Genomic DNA, 25,715 nt, shown 5'->3' with positions numbered 1-25,715 from the left:
ATTTCCTGAACTGCTTTATCCTCACTAGGGTCGCAGGGGGTGCTGGAGCCTATCCCAGCTGACTTCAGGCCAGAGGTGAGGGACACCCTGAATGGGTGTCCAGCCAATCGCAGGGCACAATGAGACAAACAGCCAATCACATTCACACTCATACCGAGGCACAATTTAGAGTGTCCAATCAGCCAACAATGCATGTTTTTGGAATGTGGGTGGAAACCGGAGTACCTGGAGAAAACCCACAAAGACCCGGGGAGAACATACAAACTCCACACAGGTGGACCGACCTGGATTTGAACCCAGGACCCCCCTGTGAGGCCAATGCGCTAACCACTCATCCATCTGAGATATTTATACATATTTTTTTCAATCGACAACAATCTTCATCCTCAACATTTCAGTCCATTTTACCTAGGTCAATGGGCCTGTATTTTTCTTTTTTAATCTATTTTGTGACAAAATGTATTATTTGTTTTTATTTCAGTCTCATATTCTTTTTTATCTTTACACAAATTAATTTTAATATTTTATATCGTTTTCATTTGTATTTCTCCCCTTTAAGTTTCCTCTTCATGTTGAAATCGAATTTGCTAATGAATTTATTGCAACAATTTTAAATTATTTGAATTGATTAAACCTTTTAGCAAGTGACAATCAAAACAGAAGAGCCCACTTTTAATTGATGTTTTTCTATTTTACTGACTGCCACAACACATCCATTGTAAAAAACATTTTACACCTGTTTCGGCAGTGAACGACTTACAAATATCGTACTTTTTTTATTACAATACAATCATGTACAAAAAACAGACTTTACAAAAGTAAGACAAAATATGACTTAGCAGCACAATAGTAAATGGTGAAATTCATTCTCTATCCACAAAGGAGGCATTTGAGGTCAATTGATGTCTCCATGTGTAAATGGGAAGTTCAAATACTACTACTACTGTAGTTGAGTTGTCTGTACTGTATATATTATGGATGTACAGTACGTTGCCCAGTAATGTTACGTACTACAGTATATAGTACTGTACTGCTGTGTTAGTAACGTATTATTGATCATTAGTACATTGCAAAAGCACACTCTACTGACCCAAATTTGACTGGAAATGTGGTTATGTTTTTGCCACCAATTACCATATTTTCCTTTAGTTTCAATTCTATTAGTATTAAAATTTCTTGGTAAACCACGCTTTGTTATTTGTAATTTCTTCAGGAGATTTAGGATATGTATGTGTTGTGGTTTTGGAAGTCTTCAATAGGAGTTTTATGCTTTTATGTGTAGTCTGCTAACATTTTCTAAATTTAGATGTTAAAAATCTGTTTCAATTAAAATATTGACGTGTCATATAGGGACAGACAACACCTTTCTAACCTGTATCCCAGAAAATAATTTCTTTTAATAAATGCGTTTGTATGAGTAACAGTGCCGAAAAACTGAAAAAAAACTTTTTTTTTAGTAAGAGAACGGCTTTATTGCAGACGGACGTTTTATCAATGGAAGTATTATTTAGCCAATCAAATGAGATTATCAGTTAGTATTGCTCATTTTCATGCAGCTGTGCCAATCAGTGTTCAATGAGTGGGTATAATTGACATTACAAAAAAAGGCTACATTCTATATGCTACCTTGCTATAAATAGAATTACAAGCAAGGGAACACAATACCTAATAACCAAATAAGTAAGGATGGATTTTAGTATGGCTTTTACTACTGTACATACTACTTTTGGATTTCTTATTGGTTTGTGAGTATAATAATGTGATTAATATTAATCAGATAAACTCATGATCAATCGCAAATAAAACTTTGAATCGCTGACTCTTGTGAGGATAAGCCGTACAGAAAATGAATGAATTCCCGACCCATTATTTTCTGTATTATAAGAAGGCTAAGAATTTCATGATTTGTATATGTATTGTCTGTCCCTTCATACAAGCCTTTTCTCAGTGTGTGTAAAGAGAAGCAGTGAAGACAATGTCCCTCCGGATAGCAAGGGAAGCTTTCTCCATCTTGCTCCCCAGCACCGAGTCTCCCACAATGCGGGCGGCCTGGCGTACTTCCTTCAGAACCTCATCTAGACGCTGAATGCAGCGCACCACTGTGCCCTCCTGCTCGTCAGTCAGCAGGGCGATTTCGGCAAAGGGCTGTGATGATGAATGGATGGTCAGGAATGTGTGATATATAATATAAACAGTCACTGTTTCACCAAATTGACATTCATTTGCGCTCTTCATGTATATTTGCTTGTTTGGGAGGGAGACTAAAATCTCAAAAAACGCCACATAAACCCACAGATTTGATGCCAATGTTTTTTTTTTTCATTTCATAAATAACCACTAGAGTGGTTGGCAATATTTCTAGAAACACACTGAGTAGCCAACATTTGTTATGGTAACAAATCAGCATTTGTATGCGACAGGATCTTTCCTTATTACCTATCATTCAATCAGACTTCCTGAATGATACACACATAATAAAATATTTTTTCCATCCTAAAATATCTCACTCTTGTTGTAAAACTACAACATCTCCTAAAGCAGTTCAGAAGGAATGTATTTAGAGCATAATGCCAGCTACTACCTTGTTGATTTCCTTACAAATTGAGGTAGTAACCCAGCTTTTACATTACAGTAAAATATTAATACACTATACAGTAATACCTCAACATACGAGTGCCCTGAAAAATGAGCAATTTGAGATACGAGTAAAATGTGGAGCAAATATTTATCTTGAGATAGGAGACAAATTTTGAGATATGTGCATACAGCGGGCGTGATAGGCTGCTCATAAGAACAGTGCAAATGGGCACTGTCTTTCCCGTCGCAATTCCCTCGTGTAATGTCTCTACGAGCACTGGGCGGAGCGTTGCATTTTTTCAGTGTTTATTTCCTCCGTTAGTCAGTGCGATTGGTGTATATATTACTTCTCGGAGTGGTCGTGCGTTAACCTACTGTGAGGACATTTGTGTATATCATTTTGGGAATATTTTGAAGGAAGACAAAAGCAAACAACCCTTAATAGGTTGCATCTGAAAGTCAGACTAGGGCCAGGGCAAATAGAGCCAATCAAGAAGAAGTTTTACAATTTTAAAACAAAATTAGAATTAAGTTTAGTGTAGGGTTAGATCAAATGTATTTTTGAGTGTGTCTGAATCGTAATTCAATTTCATTTAAATTTGTTTATGTTATATTGTGAGCGCATTGCCGTGCAAAAAGTCTCCCCCCTCCTCGAAATCCGTCTAATTTTAGTACTATTAAACACATTTTAGTACTATTAAACACATTTTAGTACTATTAAACACATTTTAGTACTATTAAACACATTTTAGTACTATTAAACACATTTTAGTACAATTAAACACATTTTAGTACAATTAAACACATTTTAGTACTATTAAACACATTTTAGTACTATTAAACACATTTAAGTACAATTAAACACATTTTAGTACTATTAAACACATTTTAGTACTATTAAACACATTTTAGTACTATTAAACACATTGTAGTAATATTTAAATAATAGTTATTTTTTATTTTGTTAATAGATGGCGAATTAGAACAGATAAAAATGTATTTCCAATCCAATATCCTGTTTTTGGAATTTTTTCAGAAGGTTGGAATGAATTAATTAGCTTTTAGTTCTTTTCGATGGGTAAATTGACATATGAGCTCAGTGCCGGAACGCATTAAGCTCGTATCTCGAGGTACCACTGTATTCTGAGTTTAAAAAACAACAACTCACCATTCCTCTGGCCCAGCAGTATACTACCTCTGTCAGGCCAAACTTGAACTGGCCTTTAAATTCTTCTGCTGTTTGTGGTAATCCGCATTCCCTTTGTAATTCTCCTATTCGCTGGGCTATTGACAATACGCGATCAATTCCCTGTTAAGAAATAAAAAAATAAGAGGAAAAGTGAGGAGTCTACTAAATGGTGTTAAAACGCAATGGAGGTTAGTAATAATTGTTTGATTGTTTAATGCGAAACATAAATGTTGATTATCTTAAAATACATAAGTTACTAGCCAGAAGCTCAAAAGGAAGTTGTAAAAAATATCTTAACCAAACAACGCCTCTAAACAAATAATGAACAATAAAAATATCACATAATTGTGGTAATGGATGAGTCCATTAATGATTGAAGTCCTATTCAGTAAGATGCTGTATAGTTGAAATGTATTTTTTTGTTCTCAATTTCCCACATGATCCACTAAGTAGTGAAAGTGCTTTTATCATAAGTATAAGTCACTTATCTAATCAATAAATACATCTAGGCAGATGGCCTGGATTAATAGATTGTGTAAGTGTACCTATTGTTAGGTTTAGTGAGTGTACATGACTCACCTCTTACTGGCTTAAGAAATAACAAGCCATTTACATTTAAGAATCATTTTTGCTGTTTATCTGAGCATGATAACTAGATACAGACAGCGGTCATGATTAATTTAAGACACTAGAAAGCACTTTCATGTACCAAGCGAACCTCAAAATACAGCAAAATTGGTACTTTTACAAAACAGAAGTGAAGCAAGGGAGCAAGATTGTGAATCATGATGTTGCAAACTACAAACATCGGTAGCAATCTGCACACATAACCGCATTTCCCCACAAAATACTGAGACTACTATGAAGACCCGAATAATCATATGCCTACGATTATTTTTTCAACTCAAATTTTCGCATGCCTACAATTCTTATTCGGGTGCCTGCGATTATTAATTTTTGCCTCAATTAAGTCCGCGCAGCAGCAACATTGTTCTATGTCATTAACTTTCTACGTGTAAAGCACAAGTGCTGTTTTTACTAACGTACTAGTACTAGTAAGAACGTGCAATTGGAACTGGTAGAGTTGCAATATACATAATTACAATGTATTGGTAGGCCTAATATAAAGGAGAGTTACGTTATACGCAATTCATTGCAGCAATTATTTGCAACTGTAATACAACTTTGCAACACGATTATCCGTTGTCTTGCAATATGTAATCGAACATCATGACTTTAATTTGTAGCTAATTGTGGAATTTAAACATATCATTTTGTTTCATGCTAGTAGTAAACTGTTGATTAAAATAATAATGATTGTCCTTGTTATGATTTTAAAATAATTATTCCATCATAGCTTTAATTCTATGCATCGAATCTGTTTAGCCACTAATTATCTTGTGCCTACTAATATTCATTATTTTTGGAATTTTCCACTGCCTACTATTATTCCGGTGCCTACTATTAATAATTCATTTGGAATTTTCCACTCCCTACTATTATTCTAGTGCCTACTATTATTCGGGTCTTCATAGTAAGTCATAAAAACAGGCAGTACACGTTGCAATGTCCACATGGCATCATCACTTCCATCTCACCTCACGTAAAGTGTTGGTAATGTGTGGCTCCACTTGAGTGTTCCGCGTAAAGACTAAACAGGACAGCAGGGCGGCGCTCTCCTCGGGTGCTAGTGGGCTCAGTGCATTCTCAAACAGTAGCTCAGTGAGCAGCAGCTCATGGCTGCTGATTTGACAAGCCACACGGCCTTTGAGCTGTACGGCGCCGCCACTATCCACATACTGGAGCGACTGTAACACCTGAGGAACACCAGCCAGAAGATAAAAAAAACTCATGAGCGTGCAAATGAAGCCACAAAATAGGACATGTGACATCAGTGGTTGTCAATCTTGGAGTATGTCATAAAACTTCATTTTAGTGAGCAACAGTGGGTTAATTCTGGGTATCCTATTTACTATTACTACTACACGTAGTACTTAAATGTGCACCTCTTAATATACAGAACTGGCTTTGTAAATAATTCCAGGGGCAATAATGGTAAAAAAAAAGATATATCAACATATGTATTAACTCTTTGGCTGCCACTGAAAGCAATAGACGTCCAATCCACATGAACGGCTTTCACCACTTCAACATCTCAAAAAACTTGGAGCTGAACGTCTCCAAAACTGTGGTACTCATGCTGGATTACAGACGGAACAAACCCAATCTGCTCTGCAGACCTCACTTGGACTACTTATTTATTTTCTTATTTATTGATTATTTCTTTTAGCTGTTTGTTGTTGTTATTTGTGCACTATGTGGCGAAAGCTTTCAACCTCATTATACTTGTATAATGACAATAAAACAATTACATTTAATTCAATTCAACTGGGTGAGCTACATGTTTATCATCATTAATGGCGCAAAAATATTTTTCACGATTTTAAACATTGCTAAGTTAATATGCAAAGTAGTGGAATTGGTAGAATTGTCATTTATCCTGTTCTATATGGTCACTGTATAGAATTTGTTCTGCATCAGCAAGATGGCCTCATCACTCTGATTTTGTTTTCGAAGTGAATTCAGATATTCAGAAAATACCAGTTTTTTTGTGAATGCTCACATTTGGCTCAGATTTAGACTGTTCCAACATTACATATCAATAAGATGTGCCCCCTTACAACAACACATTTTTTTTTGCAATTTTCTTAATTATTAAGATTCTCTTTTTGTGATCTTCTGAGGAAGATGTAGTTTGGAGTTCAGACATTTTTTTTTGACTTTGGAATTATTATGCATTTACAAATAGTTTTGTGACAATAATGCACCCATAGTCACTGCATGTGCAGTTAAAAAAAACATATTTGGTTGTGAAGTAATGTGCACTGTTTTACAATAAAACAAGGGAATCAGCAAATTTCAAAAATTGAAAGCAAGGGGAAAAAAGTTACTGTTTATGAGCCAAAAAAAATGATGGTAATCAAACCTTGATTCTCTGTTGATACTCAGGCAGTAGAGACAAAGATTGATCTGAGACCAGGAAAAGCAGTTTGTCCAGCTCATCTTGTACAGTCATCCTCTCCTTAACTTTAGCAAACTGAAAAACATATAAGACAACTTTTGTTGAGTGTAAAACACCAGCACTAAAACCCTTGACCGGGTTGGTTTATGACCATTCACAGAAGTATAAAGGTACACAAATGTATATTCAGTAATCCCTCGAACATCGCGGTTAATGTACACCAGACATGGCCGTAATAATCGAAAAATCGTGAAGTAGGGTCACCCCTATTATAATTTTTTTTCTTCAGTTCTGAGTCCTAGTAGCAAGAGTGGATTTTGAGATTTTGACAAATAAAAAAAAATAAAAAATAATAAATATCGAGAAAAAAATCACAAAGTAGTGAATTCACGATAGGTGAAGATGCGATAATCGAGGGATTACTGTAATACTATATAGAAGTGTTCTTCCTAAGTGCATTCAAAACCACCAGGTAAGCTACACATGACCCTATACCTGCTCTGCGAAGGTCGGTGAGTGGATGCAGTTAAATTCACTCAGGCTGCCCTGCAAGACGCGTAGACGCATGGAGTCCTCAACCACATCGACACTCTTCAGCTGGAGGTCATTGACCGGATCAAGAGTAGCAATGCCCCCTGGGTTGGCCTCAGCCAAACGCAGGAGCTCTTGGGTTGCTGTAGATATGGCCTGGCCAGGTGGTTCAGTCCTGTACGGTGTAATAGCAGAGATTACCTCCAGTAAATGATGGCAACTCTTCAAATTCTTGAGAAGGCAATTGACTGTCAAACCTAAATCGGGGTTGTTGTCTCTTTTGGTAGTTGTCTATAATCCTGTCCGGAATCACTTTGAGGGTCTTTACTGTGATACCTGTGATATCCTGTAGCTTCAGCTTTTGCACTGTGTGACTGCATGGGCCTGGAAAGAACATACATTATTAGACAAAGACAACTAGTGGGATGATTTTGAAAAAGCAAAAAGTTCAGTTATAACCAACTGCTTAATATATATATATATATGTATATATTAAATTACTACTCAGTTCTGACTCATCAATTCACTTATTTTGGTATTGGGTAAAAAATCCACTATTAGTAGTATTAGGTAAAAATAAAAAGTGAATTTACCCATCTGATAAAATTTTACAAATACATTTACTAATGAAAAACTATCTACTCGCAAAATAGGCCAACCTTCAGGAATGAAGAGGGCAGTGTTGTAGAGGTGAGAAAAAGCTTGGCTGTGTTCACTGTTTCCCTCTCCTTCCTCGTTGCCTTTGTCGCATATAATTAGAGCTGTGAAGGTGCGATTCACAGCATCATTGGACACCTGGAGAGAATCAAGCAAAGGTTGTGGATGGACCACTGCAGAATTGGACAAAGTTTATTCCAATTCTTTTCAGATAACTTTGCCCACCTGTCCAGACTTGATTCCATTTAAGAGAATAGCTAACTTGGACGTTAGGTGATATTTAAAAACCGAGGTGCCCATAGGTGCGAATTAGTACTCGTAATATGTGTCTCCTTGCCACATACAAGCTGTGACATTCAACAATTGAGTGTTGGAAATACTGGATGACTGATAATTAAGTGAATGCTTAGAGAGTCATGACTTTACACTGGGGATGTCAAACCCGCCACCTATGGCCAAATTATGCTCCATGCAATACGTAGTACTTTGCGGACCCTCACTACACATCTAAATTAAGTACAGTGGTACCTCGACATACGAGCAATTTGAGATACGAGTAAAAATTTTAACAAATGTTTATCTTGAGATATGAGTAAAACTTTGAGAAGATATTTATCTTGAGATACGAGTTAAAATTTGAGCATATATTTATCTTGAGATACGAGTAAAAATTTTCATCAGATATTTATCTTGAGATACGATTAAAATTTTGAGCAGATATTTATCTTTAGATACGAGCAAAACTTTGAGCAGATATTTATCTTGGGATACGAGTAAAATTTTAATCAGATATTTATCTTGAGATAAGAGTAAATTTTTGATCAGATATTTATCTTGATATACGAGTAAAATTTTGAGCAGATATATCTTGAGATACGAGTAAAACTTTGAGCAGATATTTATCTTGGGATACGAGTAAAATCTAAGTTCCAAATAGTTGGTTTAGTACCCTTTATGTTTATCTTTTGTTAAAATGTACAATAATTTCAATGTTATTAGTGCTTTACTGCTCATTTAAAGTGCCTTTAATATTACCCTGCACCCTCTCAGTTTGCTATTATTGACATTTCTTTGCCTTTGCTTTTATTGACCTTTTTGTGGGTAGGTGGTTAATTTCCAACAACAAAAGGATTGGTTGTCAAGGGAAACTAGTGTGAATGTGAATTACACGAATCAGTTGGAGGCACTCTACCTAACAAAACCAAAGAGGTCATTGGTGCTTTTAAATATTTTTCTTGAGCGTGGTTTACAATGTTGAGTCATGATTAATTTATGTATCATTTGATCCATTCTTTCAATTACTGACAGGAAAATATATAACTGAATGTATATAATGCACACTGTAGATTTCCTTTAAATTGTCCAAATTAGCTACCTTTTGTTTCCATACAGGATGAGCATTGTATCTGCATGAGTTTAATTAGGAAACCTTTAAAAAGCTACCTGCAGGATAACTCCCAGTGCATTGAGATGCTGCTTGTTGTTCACCACCACAACTCGGCCTACAGACAGCGCTTTCAGTCCATTGATTGACTGCAGAATGGCATGCTGCAGCCAAAGACAGATGGTAAGACTGGTATATAAATTCCAAGTTTGGAGTGATGCAGTATGGGCCTGCAGTGTGGCTGTAGTACCTGTAAGTTGTCTCTTGTGGTGTGTAGTTCAGTCACTGTATGGTAGTATGGCAACAAATCAGACAGCTGGCCCTCATTAGCCACAATAGGAAGAGTGGACAGTGTTTCTTTAAGATGGGTGATCCTCTTTTCATGTGCCTAGAGGAGGACATTTGATAATACAATTTTCCACTACAAATATTACAGATCTTCTTAATTGTACTTAGCTGTTGACACATCCATTCATCTGATATGAAGGTGCAATGAGGGAATTCCTTTTATATTGTTACTTTTTTTTCCTGCTGTTATTTTAGTTTTTCTATCTTTTTGAACTTTTTAATATGTTCTGCTGATTTACTACCTGAGTGTCTCTGTGACTTTCAGAGAAACTTCTCCTCATCATATCTGTCACATGTAGAGCCTCAACTCGTAAAAGATTTAGTATCATGCTGTAGGTCAGTCTGAATTGTGAATGAAGGGTGGTGGGCTTGCCCTGAAAGACAGAGATGGGACATTAGGACAAAAAAATTCTGTTTAGATTCAGTCTATTGTAACTTTTGGCTCCAAATTGTAAAACACATTCCTTAGAAAGTAAAATGTACTTGACACAAATGACCTCACCAGCATCATCACATGCAGGTCAGACATCTCATGAACCCCTGCCTTACAGAGGATAATGACAGTGCCTGTAGCGTCAAGACCTCTCCTGCCTGCTCTGCCTGCCATCTGAATATATTCACCTAAAAAGATTAAAATATCAAAACCATTATTCATTTTTCAACATTAAGCTATAAGAAATAAGAAATAATGTCCATTGGGCTCAGTTGCATACCAGGGAGCAGATTTCTGAAGCCGGTTCCATCATGTTTCCGGGTGCTGTCAAACACCACAGTCCTGGCAGGCATGTTTACACCCATTGCAAATGTCTCAGTTGCAAACAGCACCTGAAACAATAATAATTATTTAAAGATGGTTGTTTCATTATTTATAGTTATTGATAAATAAAGGAATCAAAATCACCTTCACAAGACCTCTTGAGAAAAGCATCTCAATGACTTCCTTCAATATGGGTAGAATTCCACTATGATGGACCGCCACTCCTCTCTTCAGTAGGTCCCTCATGAGCAAAACCTAACAAAACATAATAGTTTTGTTTTGACCGTATTTTCTGGCCTATAAGCCGCACCATCAAGGCATGATGCATAATTTCATGCGCTGCTGCACAATTCAAAATTTAAGACAAGTCTTTTTACATTTGAAGGCCCTGCAGGAATCGTGTTTGATTTTTGAATGGATTCCTTTCTACCCGATGTTCCCTGCAACTAATTGGTGACCTGTCTAGAGCGTAGCCTGTCAATTTCTCAAAATCAACTTCAGCTCAGTCATGATTATTCGACCGGAGGTCGTTGATAGGCAGAATTCTGTAAGTGTCTGTGCCCCGTCTGCGCGTCGTAAAATTCATGATTGGCTGGTCACAAGATGACGTCACTAGATGACGTCACTAGATGACGAATGTCGCGAGATTGTCCGCACCCCCTGCTGCGTCACTACGTTATCGCATCGACGTTCAACAGAACTCTTACATTGCTAGGATTCTGTAAGTGTCTGCGCCCCGTCTGCGTCGTAAAATTCATGAATGGTTCTTTCAATTGGTTAATTTTTAGTGGTTTATGGTTCTTTTTAGGAATTTGGAATCTTACTCAATCACGGAGTACAAAAATATATTTTTACTATTGCAGATTTACAAAAAATAGGTACCAAAATATTTTTCTACGTAATTGTACGCGATTTTCCCACAACAAAAAGCATACAATGAAAATAGTCACAAAAATAAAATAGAAAACCTGATTGACTGCCTCCGGTCGATTATGGTTACTATGTTACCTTTATATAATGTGCTATAGAAAATGGATGGAAAAGGTCTGTTTCAACATGAAACCTACCTGAGGCAGTTGTCTGTCTCCCCCTCTTAAGCGACTCAGACTCTTTTGGAAAAACGAGTGTATCTCAGCCTTCTCGATGGAAGTTGTCATGTCCATAGAGTCCAGCGAACGGGCATTTTCATCACAACGTGCGCGCGAGAAAGTAAACGCAACCACTGGCGTCTGCTGCCGGCTGGAGAGGAAGTGCAAGAGTGTGAGCCACACAGCTCGGTCCTAAAATGGAGACAGGAATATAAACATAACGCAAATGAGAATGATTATAAAAGCTATTTTTTCTAAATATTACATGGACAAAAATATTTACTTGACTAGCTGTTGTGTTCTGGGATGTTTTTTTCGTGCCAAAAGATTGGGCATATTTACTGGTACGCTCTTTTTTAGCATCCACAGCTGCATAATAGCTGAAAAGAAACATTACATTTGAAATGAAAAGACTTTCTCTCCTATAAAGGTCCAACTCATGCAATTTTATGAGGTTTACTGAGAAGAAAACAAAAAATAGTACCCTTTGGTTAGAAAGTTTCCTGCAGCATCCAACAGCAAGAACATTTCTTTCTGAGTTTTTGTGTTGTTTCCAGTATATAAGTAATGCTCTAAAGGCACGGGCCTCTTCAATGTGCTTATAACATAAATGTGCCTCTTCTTAATGCGTCTGAAAAGTGGGAGAGAAGCAACGTTACCAAAAGTGAGCTTCAGGCAGTTTTGACATTTTAGCAAAAGTAAAAAAAAGTCAGTTACGCAGCCAAACAATGAGGGGCTAGCTCAGGGGTGTCAAACTTCCGTTGGTCTGCGGGCCGAATAGAGCTTAATTTGAGATCAAGCGGGCCGGACCAGTAAACTCATTGCAAAATTACATAGAACTAACAATAAGCCCACTTTTTTCCTTTGTATTAGTCACTAATACTAATAATTAGTGCAAAGAATGAGTAAATTATCAAAATATTTATCAACAGAATTGTCCTTTTACATTATGAACAATATATTATGAACAAGAGAATAACATAAGAACATAATTAAATGTCCATTCATGTTGTCTGCACGTACTGAAACACTGCGCCCCATAGCGGATAATACAAGAATTACAAATTTTAAAGAAAATTCATATTTTTTATACAATGCAGCTTTCTTCCCTGGGCCGTACCAAACCACCAGACGGGCCGGATCCGGCCCGCGGGCCGTATGTTTGACACCCCTGGGTTAGCTCATAGTAAGTGGTTTGGCTGCTGTAAATGAGAAGCACCTACCCAATCCATTCACTGAACTCCAGAGCGTTGGGCACTGTGGCACTGAGAAGAATGATGCTCACATGATCTGGCAACATGATGAGAACCTCCTCCCAGACTACACCTCTCTGAGAAAGTCAACAAAAAGAAGACTAAAGTGAGTGCTATTGAATCATACACACATTGCTGATTTGGTGGATTGCTTGTGTACATTTACTGACCTCTGCATCATTAATATATTGGACCTCATCAAATATGACCCACTCCAAGTCTCTGATGACCTCTGAACCATTGTAAAGCATTGACCTGAAAGTAAAAAGATTTCTTTAGGACCAGGGTGTCAGACTCGGGTTGGTTCGCGGGGCGCATTAACGTCCACTCGGTTTCATGTGGGCCGGACCATTTCAGATATAATATTTAGATTTTTTAAAAACAAATGGATTAAATTAACTGGATTAAAATCCCTGAATATATTTTTTTTATAGATCTAAAACAATGTTTATTTGAGCTTTTTTAAAATATATTTTAAGATTTTACAAAATGATTTTTGAACTAAAAACACGGAAAAAATGATTAAAAAATTATAGTTATTGATTTCAAAGGGGGAAAATCAGGAAATTGAATATACATCTATTTAATTTCATCCTAAAACAGAAACTCATTATTTACTTTCCCGGGCCACACAAAATGATGTGGCGGGCCAGATTTGGCCCATTGCCCACCACTTTGACACCTGTGCCTTAGGAGATCATAGCTTATGACACTAAATATGGAAGAATACCTGAGTATCTCAGTGGTCATGATGAGACAAGAGGATTCAGGACTGATCTGGACATCGCCTGTGAGGAGACCTACGTCCCCAAATGTAGTCTTAAAGTCTCTAAACTTCTGATTGGACAGGGCCTTGATGGGTGAAGTGTAGATGGTCCTATGTAAAACACAATTTAAAAATGACATTTTAAATGGTGCTCTCCACTATGTTTAGAAATAGTGTCATTCCAATACATTTTTTCCTAGCAGAAAATTGGCATGAATGGCCAATAAAGGCAAGAAAGAAACTGTCTTGAAAAATATTTCAACACAAAATGTTGTGCAAACCTGGTAAAAATGGCATTAGCCATTTTTAAAATGATGTAAAATGTATAAAAAAGACTTCAGTGCTATTTTACTATTCTTTTTAGGTTAGGGCCCCTAAAGATAGTGAAAACATGATGTCAACTAAAATATTCTATTGCCATCTTGTTCCCCTCCCTCTGACACAAACAAAGCATTTTTCTTTTAAATGAGAAAAATACAGTGGTCTTATTTTGAATTTTCTGGTCCCAAAAATACCCACCTTGTCATGTGCTTCTGAGAGAGCGCAACGGCATATTCCGCAACTACTGTTTTGCCAGCTGATGTATGCGCCGCCACAAACACAGAGTCGTGGGCCTCTAGCCTTAATATGGCTTGTTTCTGGAACACATCTAATTCAAACGGCCACTAGAGGAGCATAAGTAAGAGAAAACCCAAAATCCGTAAAAACACAACAAATCAACAGAATGCATATTTTTGGCGAGTCAAAAAAATTCTGTACAGAATAACCTTGAAAGCTGGATGAGGAATACGTTTGTAGAAATCCTCACAGGGTGAACTTATGTCAACAGGGATAGCCCATTTTTTTGTTTCATCTGGCTTCTGTGAGTTGCTATCTTTTCCCTTGTTGAAACGAGAGGAGGATGACGAAGCATCCTAATGGCAGAAAGAAGCGTCAGGCACATACAGAAAAAAGGACATACTACAGACCATTTTGTTTGGAAAATAGTACCGTATTTTCACGACTATAAGGCGCACTTAAAAGTCTTAAATTTTCTCCAAAATAGACAGTGCCCTTTATAATCCAGTGCGCCTTATATATGGAAAAAAACAGAAAACCAAAAACGAAAAACCACCACTGTCGGATATTCAAAAAACACAACCGCCTGAACTGAAACAATACTGTTAACTATGCAGATGCCATCTTAGTTTACAAAATCTTCCATCATATAGCTCCTCCCCCACGGCAAGATTTTATACAAAAAAAATCCTAAACATCAACAATGGCTGGCTCTAGAGGTGACTGTGTAGTGAGTGCTTCATACCTGGAAGTCAATAGCAATTACCATATTTTCACGACTACAAGGCACACTTAAAAGTCTTAAATTTTCTCCAAAATAGACAGTGCGCCTTATGTATGGAAAAAATGTCATTCATTGAGGGTGCGCCTTATAATGCGGTGCGCCTTTTAGTCGTGAAAATACGGTAAATATAGTCAATATTATGATTTCTTTATCCAATACTGGTTGCTACAAATATTTTGATAAATGCACAATAATGACATATGTCCACAAGTAATGCTTTTAGGTATTGTTAAATGTAGAATTTGCTGAATTAAGACACAAATTTTGTACCTTGATGCCCAGGTCCTCAAGGCTGTTTGTTCTTGGAAGTTTGGGAGGCTCTTTTTGTGCTTGGCCTTCTTCTTTACCTTCTGCCTCGATTTGCAAGTCGCAGACATCATCAGAAGAGGACAGCAGCGACATGAGGTTGACCTCAGGTTTTGTTACTTTAGCTTCTGTAATAAGATGCAAATTTAAGATAGGGAAAAGAAACTGGTTGAAAATTAGTTGTTTCCAAATTGCATCCTGTCCAGAATTTATATATTAGATTATAATTACTTATTTCTATAGTTTTGCAGAAATTCACAAAGTAATGGCTCACAACAAACCTTTAAAATTAGAGACATAAATTAGAGAACACCACTTGACAAACCTTTGTCAGCAAAGTCCATCCCTTCTTTAAAACCAGGTGGAATTTGGAGCAAATCTGCCAGTGACAAATTTGAAACATGAACATCAGTGATTTTGCACTTTGCTACATTTTGATTTATTGCTTATTTATGTTTTCTACTCAATCTTTCACAAATGGAAAACAAAACCACAAAGCTCACCATTTTCAAAGTCGATATCTTGTTCTAACTGTGATTTATTCTTAATTTGGTCAAGAGTAAGTTCCTCCATACCCCCTAAAGAAAAGAATAGTCAAAGAAAGATTGCTTAATATACTTGCAGATATAAATAATATAAAAAATAATAAAATGCATTGATTTTACCTGGCAGAAAGGGGTAGTTTGTGTTGCTTCCTCTAAGGCTCTCTGAAGGAGGTCCAGGTTTGCGTTGAAATGACATAGAATTCTTTGCCGAAAGGCCAGTGTTTTCCAATGAAACCTTTAGATAAAGAATATTAAAAATAAACTCATACATATTGGGAAATATGATATTCTGCATTGGTTACAATTAACAGCATTTTCTTCTCAACTAACCCAAGACGCGAGGAAGTGAGAATACCTCTGTGAAATCCAAAAGCATCCCTGTGGTTGGATCTCTGATGACTGAGAGACCAGAATGGAGTGGAGATGTAGTGCAGTTGAGAAGGGAGTCGATGTTTACCTTTCTCTGAGTTACCCTGAAAAAAAAAGCCCAAATCCAGCTAAGCTTCAAATCCACACCAAAGTAATGGGGGTGCTAGAGCCCATCCTGCTTCACTATGCACAGGAGGTGGGGTACACTCTGAACTGGGTGCCAACCAATCATAGTGCCGTATTTTCACGACTATAAGGCGCACTTAAAAGTCTTAAATTTTCTCCAAAATAGACAGTGCGCCTTATAATACAGTGCGCCTTATATATAGAAAAAAACAGAAAAACAAAAAAACACCACTGTCGGATATTAAAACAAACACAAACGCCTGAACTGAAACAATACTGTTAAGTATGCAGAAGATATCTTAGTTTACAAAATCTTCCATCATATAGCTCCTCCCCCACTGCAAGATTTTATGCAAAAAAATCCAAAACATCAACAATGGCTGCCTCTAGAGGTGACTGTGTAGTGAGTGCTTTATACCTGGAAGTCAATAGCAAATACCGCATTTTCACGACTATAAAGCGCACTTAAAAGTCTTAAATTTTCTCCAAAATAGACAGTGTGCCTTATAATAGAGTGCGCCTTATATATGGAAAAAATGTAATTCATTGAGGGTGCGCCTTATAATGCGGTGCGCCTCATAGTCGTGAAAATACGGTAATTAATATCATATTGTAGTGGATTTAATACAATAATAGTATTCATTCATCATCCGTACTACGCATGCTCATGAGGGTTGCTGTAGCCAATCCAAGATGACTTTGAGCAAAAGGCAGATGACACCCTAGATTGGTCGCCAGTCACCCATGGGACACAGAGAGACAGACAACCATTCACACTCAGGCACTCAGCAGGAATCGATCCAAAATCAGACGAGTGAACCAGCAAACCGTGGCTTAATTTTAATATACCTATCGAAATTGATATTAATGCAGTCGTACCTCTACTTACAAACTTATTTGGTTCCAGAACCTATTTTGTAAGTTGAAAATGTCTTAAGGAGAGGTGTACTTTGTATGTAAATTCTCTAAATGGTTCCACAGTTCTCACACAACTACCAAGTGAACTTTAAAATTGATCAAAGTGTCCGAATTTTGTATGAAAGATGAGAGAAAATGATAAGGAAAAGATTTATTAATGTCTTAAAATGAATAACAAGCCTACAAAATGCATGTGCATTTCCCTATGACCCGACGCGTCAGAAAGCCGTCCACTTTGTAGTACATTTTGGACTTTTGCGTATATCCTATGTGTGTCTGTGTGTGAAATTATGTGCCGTGTTGCATTTATAAGGTTTTTAACACTAAATAAAGGGAAAATTTAGCTGAGGTTGACAGGTATATAAGAGAGAATCTTGAAACATAGATAGTGCCCAGTACAGAGTGAGAATCAATGCATCTGCAACAATATTTTCAAAATAAAATTACTGATAAAGAAATGCATTTACTTTTTGGGGGATTTCGTAACTTGGATCTTTTTTTTGTATCTTGAGGCATTCATTTGCATATAAAAAGCTTTTGTAAACTGGAAATGTTGTATCAAGAAGCAATAGTAAGTAGAGGTATGACTGCATATAGATACATTTTAACAGGTTTTTTCTTAATTAGTTATTTTTAAAAAGTCATTAGAGGAAAGATCAATTAAACAACACCCTACATATAATTCTTAAGGACATGCTGGTGAACCACATTTTTTTTTCTGGGAATACACACATTAGAAACCTTTGGAAGGCAAAATCCGTGTCATATAATGGGAGCCAGCCAGGGTCCTGCAAGAACTGTTTCTTTACTTCAGCCTCCAGGCTCAGACTGGTGGGGGGAAGCCCATTTGGGAGCTGATGAGGAAAATAACCATTATGATGATGCATGACCCAAAGGAATTTATTATATTATATAGCAGGGATCGTGCAGACCCATACTGACCGTACTCTGTGGAGGGAAAGGTAAGCCAGGGGTAGGATATGTGATGAGTTCAAATCTACCAGAGCATCCCATCTCCAGTAGGGACAGAGGAAGATCCATAGGGCCAGTAGGGGGCACATCTATAGAGGCATGGAGTAAACAAGGGGAGCTAGTAAGAATACAAGCGACAGTACAACGGAGATACTACGAAGCAATATTTTAGATCTAAAAAACAATCACATTAAAATGTGCTGTCATTAATTTCGTACTGGGATGTTAGGTTAAATCTTGAATCGATTATGCTAATAAAGATAGAGAACAATAATAGTTGCTAGTCCATAAATAAATACTTTCAAGAAACATCAGAGTAGTAGGATATAATAAAACACGATTATATCAGATCTGTTTTCTTAGAAGATCTAGATGAACTTTGTGGGCAAAACATGTTATACTTACTTATTCTGTCCATTTTCTATGTCTATACACAGTGCTGGGTTGTCGCACGGAAATAGCTTCCTTGACAATCGGAAGTTGTTTCAAAACTAAGGCAGAAAATAAGTCTTAAAAAACGATTTTAGCCTCAGACTTTAAACATTTAGACGTTTGTTTATTATTTTCTTTGTAGATTTATTTCTATTTCTAAATAAAAACAAACAGGTAGCTACGCACCGACAAACCCCCTTCCCAAAAGCCCCTTTGCCATATTGCGTCATATTGATGCGACTTTGTTTTTGTTGAGCGCTCGCTGTAAATTTGGTGAGAAGCCGATGTACATATATTTTTTCTTCTGATAAATCATATGCATTCATAAAACACTCAGTATAGCTGTAAATGTATTTTATTTTGTATTATTTTAGCTCCGTAGATTTGTCATTTCTTGCTGTGCGTTTCGATTCACCTCCAATTTATATTACTGTGCTACTTTTGCTTGGGTAGTTTGATGGTTGTCCTTTGTTAGTGTTGCTCATTTGGAAGTAATGGTATATATGTATCTTTTCAGCAGGTTAGCTTCCTCCACTATGGTGGCTTTTCCAGCTTCTCTTACAGAGGAAGAAGAGGCTTTGCAAAAGAAGTATGCTAAACTCAAGAAAAAGGTACAATGGAATCACAACTTGTATACCAACACGTTCTTTTATATTCAATCCAAGTGGATTTTAATCACATTGCTTTTTGTGTTATTTTATGTGTTTCACTTTGTAAATGTATCGTTTATGCATCTACTGCCAATCCATATTCCATATTTAATTAAAAATCTGTTTCAGAAAAAAGCACTGCTGGCTCTCAAAAAGCAGAATACAACTAATCAAATAAATCCCAGTGGTTTAAAACGGAGTAAGTGAATTTAAATTAGTGGCAATGACTGAATGCTCATGACCACACAATTTATCTTGAGAATTTTTGTTCATTCTACATGATTTTATCACAGCACTGTCAGATCAGCCTGTTGTTGACACGGCAACAGCGACTGAGCAAGCCAAGATGTTGATCAAATCAGGTGCGATCAGTGCCATAAAGTCAGAGAACAAGATCTCAGGTTTTAAACGTTCTCGCATGCTGGAGATAAAACTTAAGGTATCTATCTATCTATCCATTTGTATCTCATTTTGTTTCTTTCGTCTTCTTAACTTGTGTTGGGGAAAAATATATACATATTTTTTCCCAATACAAGTTAAGAAGACAAAAGAAAAACTTTAGCTCTTCTAAAAAATATATATATTTTTTCCTAATGACAGGACCCAGAAAAAGGCCCAATTCCAGCTTTCTTACCTTTCCAACGTAGCGTTTCGGCAGATGAAGAACAACCTGAGGTAATGTGCCACATATTAAGTATGAATTTGTCATTCAGATAGGAATTCCCCATCATTACGTCTGAAGTTTTCCCTCTCAAGTTGCTTTAATATTTTGAAAGGGTTTAATACTGGATGTTAGTATTTTATGTCAAAAACTACAATTTTGTGTCTACTCCTAAGCAAAATAATTTTAATGTATTTTTGTGGCAAGTGTCTCTATAATTTTTATCCTCTCTATATCCTTTAAAATTATTTTTTTAAAGTCATACTTGTGTTAAAAGGTCAACAATCTTTAAATTTTTGACTGAATCTTGAATTTAGATTTTAATTTCATTTCATTGATTGACTATAGTGTGTATAGACTTGAAAATAATATTCCCTATTTTTCTGCACTAAAAACTCTTTTTTGTTATAACTATTGGATAACTGGTTGTTGAATTTTCTTTTTGAGTAAATATGGGTAAATATGCCCCAAAAAAAATCAATTTATTTCCCAGGCCCATCACAATGTTGATATTTTGATTTTGTTTTCTTTCTAGTCTGGAAGGAGATCCCAAAGGAAATCACTTTACGAAAGGTAGTATTAAAGTTTCTTGGTGATACTGTGAAAAACTTTTTCGTCCTGATTTGTTTTTTGATTTCATATATTTCCCCCACAATTTTCCCAAGCTTCGTCAGTTCCAGTGACAGATATCGTGATGAAGAAGATGGAAGCGGAATGTCCACTAACCGAGAGATGGACAGAGACCGGGATCGTGAGCGGGATAGAGAGCGAGATCGGGAGAGGGACCGCGACAGGGAGCGCGATCGTGACAGAGAGCGAGAACGGGACAGGGACCGTGAGCGCGACAAAGAAAGAGAACGGGACCGGGATCGAGACAGAGATCAGGAGAAGGAGAGGGATCGAGAGAAAGACAGGGATCGGGAGAAGGACCGGGATCGGGAGAAGGACAGGGATCGGGAGAAGGACAGGGGTCGGGAGAAGGACAGGGATCGAGAGATGGACAGGGATCGGGACCGTGACAGGTCGAACGAACGGGATAGGGAAAAGGACAGGGAAAGAGATCGCAGCGGTGAGATGGATCGGGAACGCGAGGGAGACCGAGAGCGAGATGGCACGTTCAGAAGTGAGTAACAGAGTGGCAAAGGTTCCTGCTTGGTCGCCGGGGTTGTAAATCTCTTCCTTGCTTTTTCAGGGTCAGATTCGTATCCTGAGCGCAGAGTGAGAAAAGGGAATACGGTTTATGTTTCTGGATCAGGTCTTTCTGAAGACAGTATGCGCTCCGCATTTGCTCAACATGGAAATATCATCGATTTATCTATGGACAACCCACGCAAGTAGGAATCAATATATGCAAATGCTTTGTGTATTGTTTTAAAGAATTATTTTATTACCAGATTGGGTTAAATTCAATGTTTCTGTTCTCCAGTTGTGCGTTCATTACATTTGAGAAGATGGAGTCTGCAGACCAGGCAGTGGCTGAGGTTAGTAAATAATGATAATCCTAAATATAGCAATATGGTGTTAAATTGTACATTTTCTTTTACATTTTCTTTGTCAAACTCATGTTTGGTCTATGGCCCACATTCCTGGCAATCACATCTCATGTGGCTTGCTGAAATAATTTATTTTTGGCCAAATAGGTTATCTCACTTGAGACCACTAGATGTCCAATCTATTTTGACCCGGAGGGGGCGACTAAACATTTATTCATTCCCTCCTACAATAAAAATGGATTGGATGTCCAGTGCCGCCAATATCCTGTTTTTGGTGTTTTTTCAGAGGGTTGGAACAAATTAATTTGTTTTTAGTTCATTTCTGTGGGAAACGATCGTTTGAGTTACGAGAAAATTGACATATGAGCTCAGTCCCGGAATGCATTAAGCTCGTATCTCGAGGTACCACTGTATTACTGTACAGCGTTAATGACATATTTATAAGGTGTCTGTCAGGCAGAACAATGCTGTGGGTTGGACTGTAACCCGTAGTGGGCTTCTTCCGGCCCACAGGCCGTATGTTTGACAACGGTATTACATTCTCTAACCTACTCATCACCAGCTGAATGGGAGCACAGTCGGAGATGTTCACATCAAAGTCAGCATTGCCAGAAAGCAACCTATGTTGGATGCTGCCACAGGAAAGTCTGTGTGGGCTTCTTTGGGTAAATATTCACTTATTTAAAATTTTTGTTCAACCCATTTGTAATACATTTAATTTAACCTATTTTTTTCATCCCAATCTTAGCTGTGCATAACAGCACCAAAGGCTCTTACAGGGATAAGAGAAACCAGGTTGTGTATAGTGAAAATTTCCTGTTGTGAAAGTGTTTATTCATAGGCTTTGTGATTTTTTTTCTCTCCTTTTATTATTATTTTTTGTTAATGACCATTCATTCATGATGGATTTCATTTTGTCTACTATCATTTGATATTTTTTGACATGATTAATAAAGCTAATCTGGTTAATTTTGCATGGTTGATTTATTTTGGACTTTCCAAAAGTAGCTGAATAGTCCAATGAAATGAAATATATACATTGAAGAATTTACCTTGTTACTAGTTAACTTAGTATCAGCTTTTTTAATGAGGTCCAGATTTCTTTTAAACCTTATTCGTGACCGGACAGTTCGCCAAATGGACGTTTCGCCGAAACAGGATTCATGTGTGTGAATGTTTTTCAACCTCGGCACAAAAAACACAATGAGAAACATCCCCACTTTTACTTGTTTAATAAAATAATTAAACACATTTTTTCGGCAAAACGTCCGAGTACCAAGCAAAGTATATACATATTTCACTATGAATGCAGTAATTTTGCTTTAGACTGTTTTCCCCATTATACATCAAATTGAGTAGTTTACTTTTCTTTCCATAGTTCAGATAGAATATGTTAAATTGTTAGCTGGTTCCAACATATAGTTATTGTAAGCAGTATGGCTAGAACTACAATGCACACATTATTGAGTACACCTTTGGAAAGTACGATTTAATCTTCTCATCTATATAAAGGGCAGTTTTGACAATTTCAACATAACTGGGTATTATAGAATGCTTGCGTAACTTATCATATAACTTGGGTAGTTAAAAACATTTAACAATTTTATGAAAATTGGTTGATTCTGAAGTGAATTGAAATCTTATCAAAAACAACCATATATATTCCAAGATTTAAGGAGATCAGTAATTAACTGTTTACTGTAAAATGTGTTTTACTATTTTTAGGTTGTGGCTAACAGTCACATCAGGTTAAACACAATGTTAGTCCTTTAATGTAAGTTTCTTTTGGAGGAATGACAAGTGAAATGAAATGGAAAGATTAGAGATGTGTTGTAATCCATAAACAGATATACAATTAAAATGTTTGACATAGTAAAACAAGTTAAATATTTTGGACATAAAAGATTTTCTGAAAATGAAAACAAATGATCTAAAGTCACCATAGAATCTTGCTACACTTCTTGTTCCATTATCATCACAAAAGTAGCTATTTCCCAAATTCAACTTGGAATTTAGACAGTGACACTCAGTTTTTACATAAATTACATCTATATTAGCTGTGCATTACTCCTGTTTGAATCTTGCATCTGACTTACACCAAATAAAACATGTTACAAATAATAAGAAAATACCCCGAACATTTGATTTCCACAACATTAAAAACGAGAGGCCCGAGTTTTTTCCTATTATTATTACGATAGACCAATTAAAAGCTTAATAAATCTTAAATTGAAGGCCCTAATATACAAAACAGATGTAAGCGGACTTATTAGATTTGCAGGCCTCGACTCGATTTAAGAAAAAAAATCAATTTACCTGGATCACAGTATGCATATACCATTATTGAAACTACAGTATTTTTCTTAAAAACATAAAACCCTTTGTTTTACCAAAAAAAAAGTTTTCTCCATCAAAAACATCCTGACAACACACAATAATAAAAGGAGTTTGTAAAGACTAATAAAGAGATTTCAAAGGCCTCACAGCTAAATAGCATTTACATTATGATTATTAGTAGTCTAGCCTAAAATTCTTTGGTTTTTCATGTTTGCTCAGTAACTGGACGTTCCTGTACTTCTTCTCGTATTCTCCCGAGCGACCTCTCACGTTCCTCTTGCTCGTGGATTGAATTCTGCACTGTTGTTTTTCCGTGTTGCTCCTTCAGGTGGCGCCGTAAGGCTGGTTTGTGGGCGAAGCGGGCGTGGCAGTAGGCGCAACGATGTGGGCGCTCGCCGCTGTGGAGGTTCATGTGGTCAATGAGCGTGGACCTCTGCGTGAAACCCTTTGAGCAAAGTGGGCACTGGTGTGGTTTGCCATTTCCGCGGTGCAAGGCCATGTGTCGGTTTAAGTTGTATGAGTGGTGGAACTGCTTGTCGCAGAAGTGGCAAGCGTACACCTGGTGAGCGGAGCAGTAGTGCATGGCGAGGGCATGGGTGGAGGGGCACGTCACGCCGCAATGCTCGCAGATAACTGGTCCGATGACGCTGGATGTGGATCCAACTACGGCAACAGACTCGTCTCCTCCCTCGCTCGTACCGGTGTCCAACCCACAGTTCCCTTCATCAGCATTGCTGGACTTATCCACTGCAAACTGTGACACGTTATTGACAGCCATTGGCAATGGCCTGTCCCCATGGGAGTCATCTAAACTTAAATCCAATCTTGGGAGGTCGATTGAAAAAAAACTTCCCGTCTTAAGGCCATCAGTTAAGTCCATACCAGAGTTCCCTGCGGTCCCTGCGAGATACCATAAATCTTGGGAGGCGGATCGAGTAGATTTTTTCTCCTGGGATGGTACCCACCGTCTCCTCTTAAAACCTTTTGCTATAGCTCTCCCTCGGCCTCGACCAGGTTCAGATAATCTGCTTCTGACAGTGCGCAGTCCTTCCCTTGACAAAACGTCTGTACCAAGACCTCCGGCTATTGAATTGACGTCATATTCAATGTTCTCTTCTCCCACCACGCCATCTGCCGCAGGGGAATAAGGATTTCTAACGTCCCCAGGGAGAGCTGTGGCCTCTTCCTCCTTGATTCTGTTATGTTCCTCGCCTGAGATATAAACCTGGAACGCTGGGTCTCCTCCTTGGTCTGCCGCATTATCCTGCACCAAAAATAAAGAGACATCAACAAACAACGCAAAGCCTCTACTGTAAAATGTAAACATCATCTATTTATTCAACTTTATTAAAATAAAATAAAACATTTACATATTGTATGAACTTATCTATGAAGTTAGTGGACACGATTACATTACATTTAATTTTAAATTCAATTTCTGATGGAACAGATATCAATCCATACTATTTCCCTGCTTTGCGGGAAACGGAGCAACACAATTTGTTTGGGTTTTAGAAAACATTATATCTTAATAAATTGTTCAGTAGATATTGTGCACCCATATTATCAAACCAGGGGAACATGGCTGCCCATTTGGAAATCCCGGCAGGTTGAAAAAGATGGGGTGAAAGTTGACACATACCTCCACACATATTTTTTCCACCAAATGACTGCCATCGGTTTGCTGACTCCTGTTCTGTTCCACCAAATGCACTTCAGGGCTCCGTACAGGAGAAGGTCGACTGCCTGGGGATACTGCAATGGAATGAATGCTGCCACTTAGAATCACAGGCTGAGGTGGTCTATCCTCTGTAGTTATCTGCAATATGTGAGGAGAGAAAAGGTGAGATCAATTATCAATTTTTAAGACATATGATGGAATTACAGTAATTCCTCGAATATCGCAGTTAATATATATATATATATATATATATATATATATATATATATATATATATATATATATATATAATTAATAGCAGAAAAAAATCA

The 25,715-nt window shown here is 37.2% G+C and overlaps 3 protein-coding genes across 5 annotated transcripts in view; 1 reads left to right on the top strand and 2 right to left on the bottom strand.

Moving 5' to 3' along the window:
- Positions 1-661: 661 nt before the first annotated feature.
- On the bottom strand, positions 662-18,794 carry skic2 (SKI2 subunit of superkiller complex). 2 transcript variants are annotated; one of them, XM_077743607.1, is made up of 30 exons: positions 18,769-18,794; positions 18,556-18,641; positions 18,121-18,239; positions 17,911-18,032; positions 16,121-16,238; positions 15,886-16,000; positions 15,724-15,798; positions 15,546-15,599; positions 15,185-15,348; positions 14,340-14,486; positions 14,092-14,237; positions 13,537-13,683; positions 12,977-13,061; positions 12,777-12,883; positions 12,038-12,184; positions 11,837-11,933; positions 11,533-11,745; positions 10,610-10,720; positions 10,422-10,533; positions 10,211-10,329; positions 9,951-10,082; positions 9,611-9,748; positions 9,420-9,524; positions 7,979-8,114; positions 7,577-7,703; positions 7,284-7,494; positions 6,753-6,863; positions 5,365-5,583; positions 3,746-3,886; positions 662-2,145 (listed from the first exon to the last, which is right to left on the bottom strand). In XM_077743607.1, exons 2-30 carry the CDS (start codon positions 18,566-18,568, stop codon positions 1,945-1,947), a joined length of 3,732 nt encoding a protein of 1,243 aa, XP_077599733.1. In that variant the 5' UTR covers positions 18,569-18,641; positions 18,769-18,794; the 3' UTR covers positions 662-1,944. The 2 variants fall into 2 exon arrangements, with proteins under 2 accessions (XP_077599733.1, XP_077599732.1); XM_077743606.1 differs by having other exon boundaries at positions 18,556-18,788.
- Positions 18,728-22,360, top strand: nelfe (negative elongation factor complex member E). 2 transcript variants are annotated; one of them, XM_077743608.1, is made up of 11 exons: positions 18,728-18,855; positions 19,100-19,193; positions 19,362-19,431; positions 19,526-19,671; positions 19,833-19,907; positions 20,429-20,466; positions 20,559-21,016; positions 21,086-21,227; positions 21,320-21,374; positions 21,949-22,051; positions 22,135-22,360. In XM_077743608.1, exons 2-11 carry the CDS (start codon positions 19,119-19,121, stop codon positions 22,209-22,211), a joined length of 1,239 nt encoding a protein of 412 aa, XP_077599734.1. In that variant the 5' UTR covers positions 18,728-18,855; positions 19,100-19,118; the 3' UTR covers positions 22,212-22,360. The 2 variants fall into 2 exon arrangements, with proteins under 2 accessions (XP_077599734.1, XP_077599735.1); XM_077743609.1 differs by having other exon boundaries at positions 18,800-18,855; positions 19,103-19,193.
- Positions 22,361-22,601: 241 nt separating this feature from the next.
- The window catches only part of LOC144215187 (uncharacterized), a 9,708-nt gene continuing 6,594 nt past the window's right edge, over positions 22,602-25,715 (bottom strand). Inside the window, exons 4-5 of the mRNA XM_077744020.1 lie at positions 25,366-25,542; positions 22,602-24,987 (exon numbers count right to left, since the gene is read on the bottom strand). Of these exons, the coding sequence (XP_077600146.1) occupies positions 23,929-24,987; positions 25,366-25,542 (1,236 nt within the window). The 3' untranslated portion in view covers positions 22,602-23,928. The remainder of the gene's footprint in view (positions 24,988-25,365; positions 25,543-25,715) is intronic.

The sequence above is a fragment of the Stigmatopora nigra genome, chromosome 21 (assembly GCF_051989575.1).
Source record: "Stigmatopora nigra isolate UIUO_SnigA chromosome 21, RoL_Snig_1.1, whole genome shotgun sequence".
Taxonomy (NCBI): Eukaryota; Metazoa; Chordata; class Actinopteri; order Syngnathiformes; family Syngnathidae; genus Stigmatopora; species Stigmatopora nigra.
This window is presented reverse-complemented; position numbering and strand designations above follow the sequence as displayed.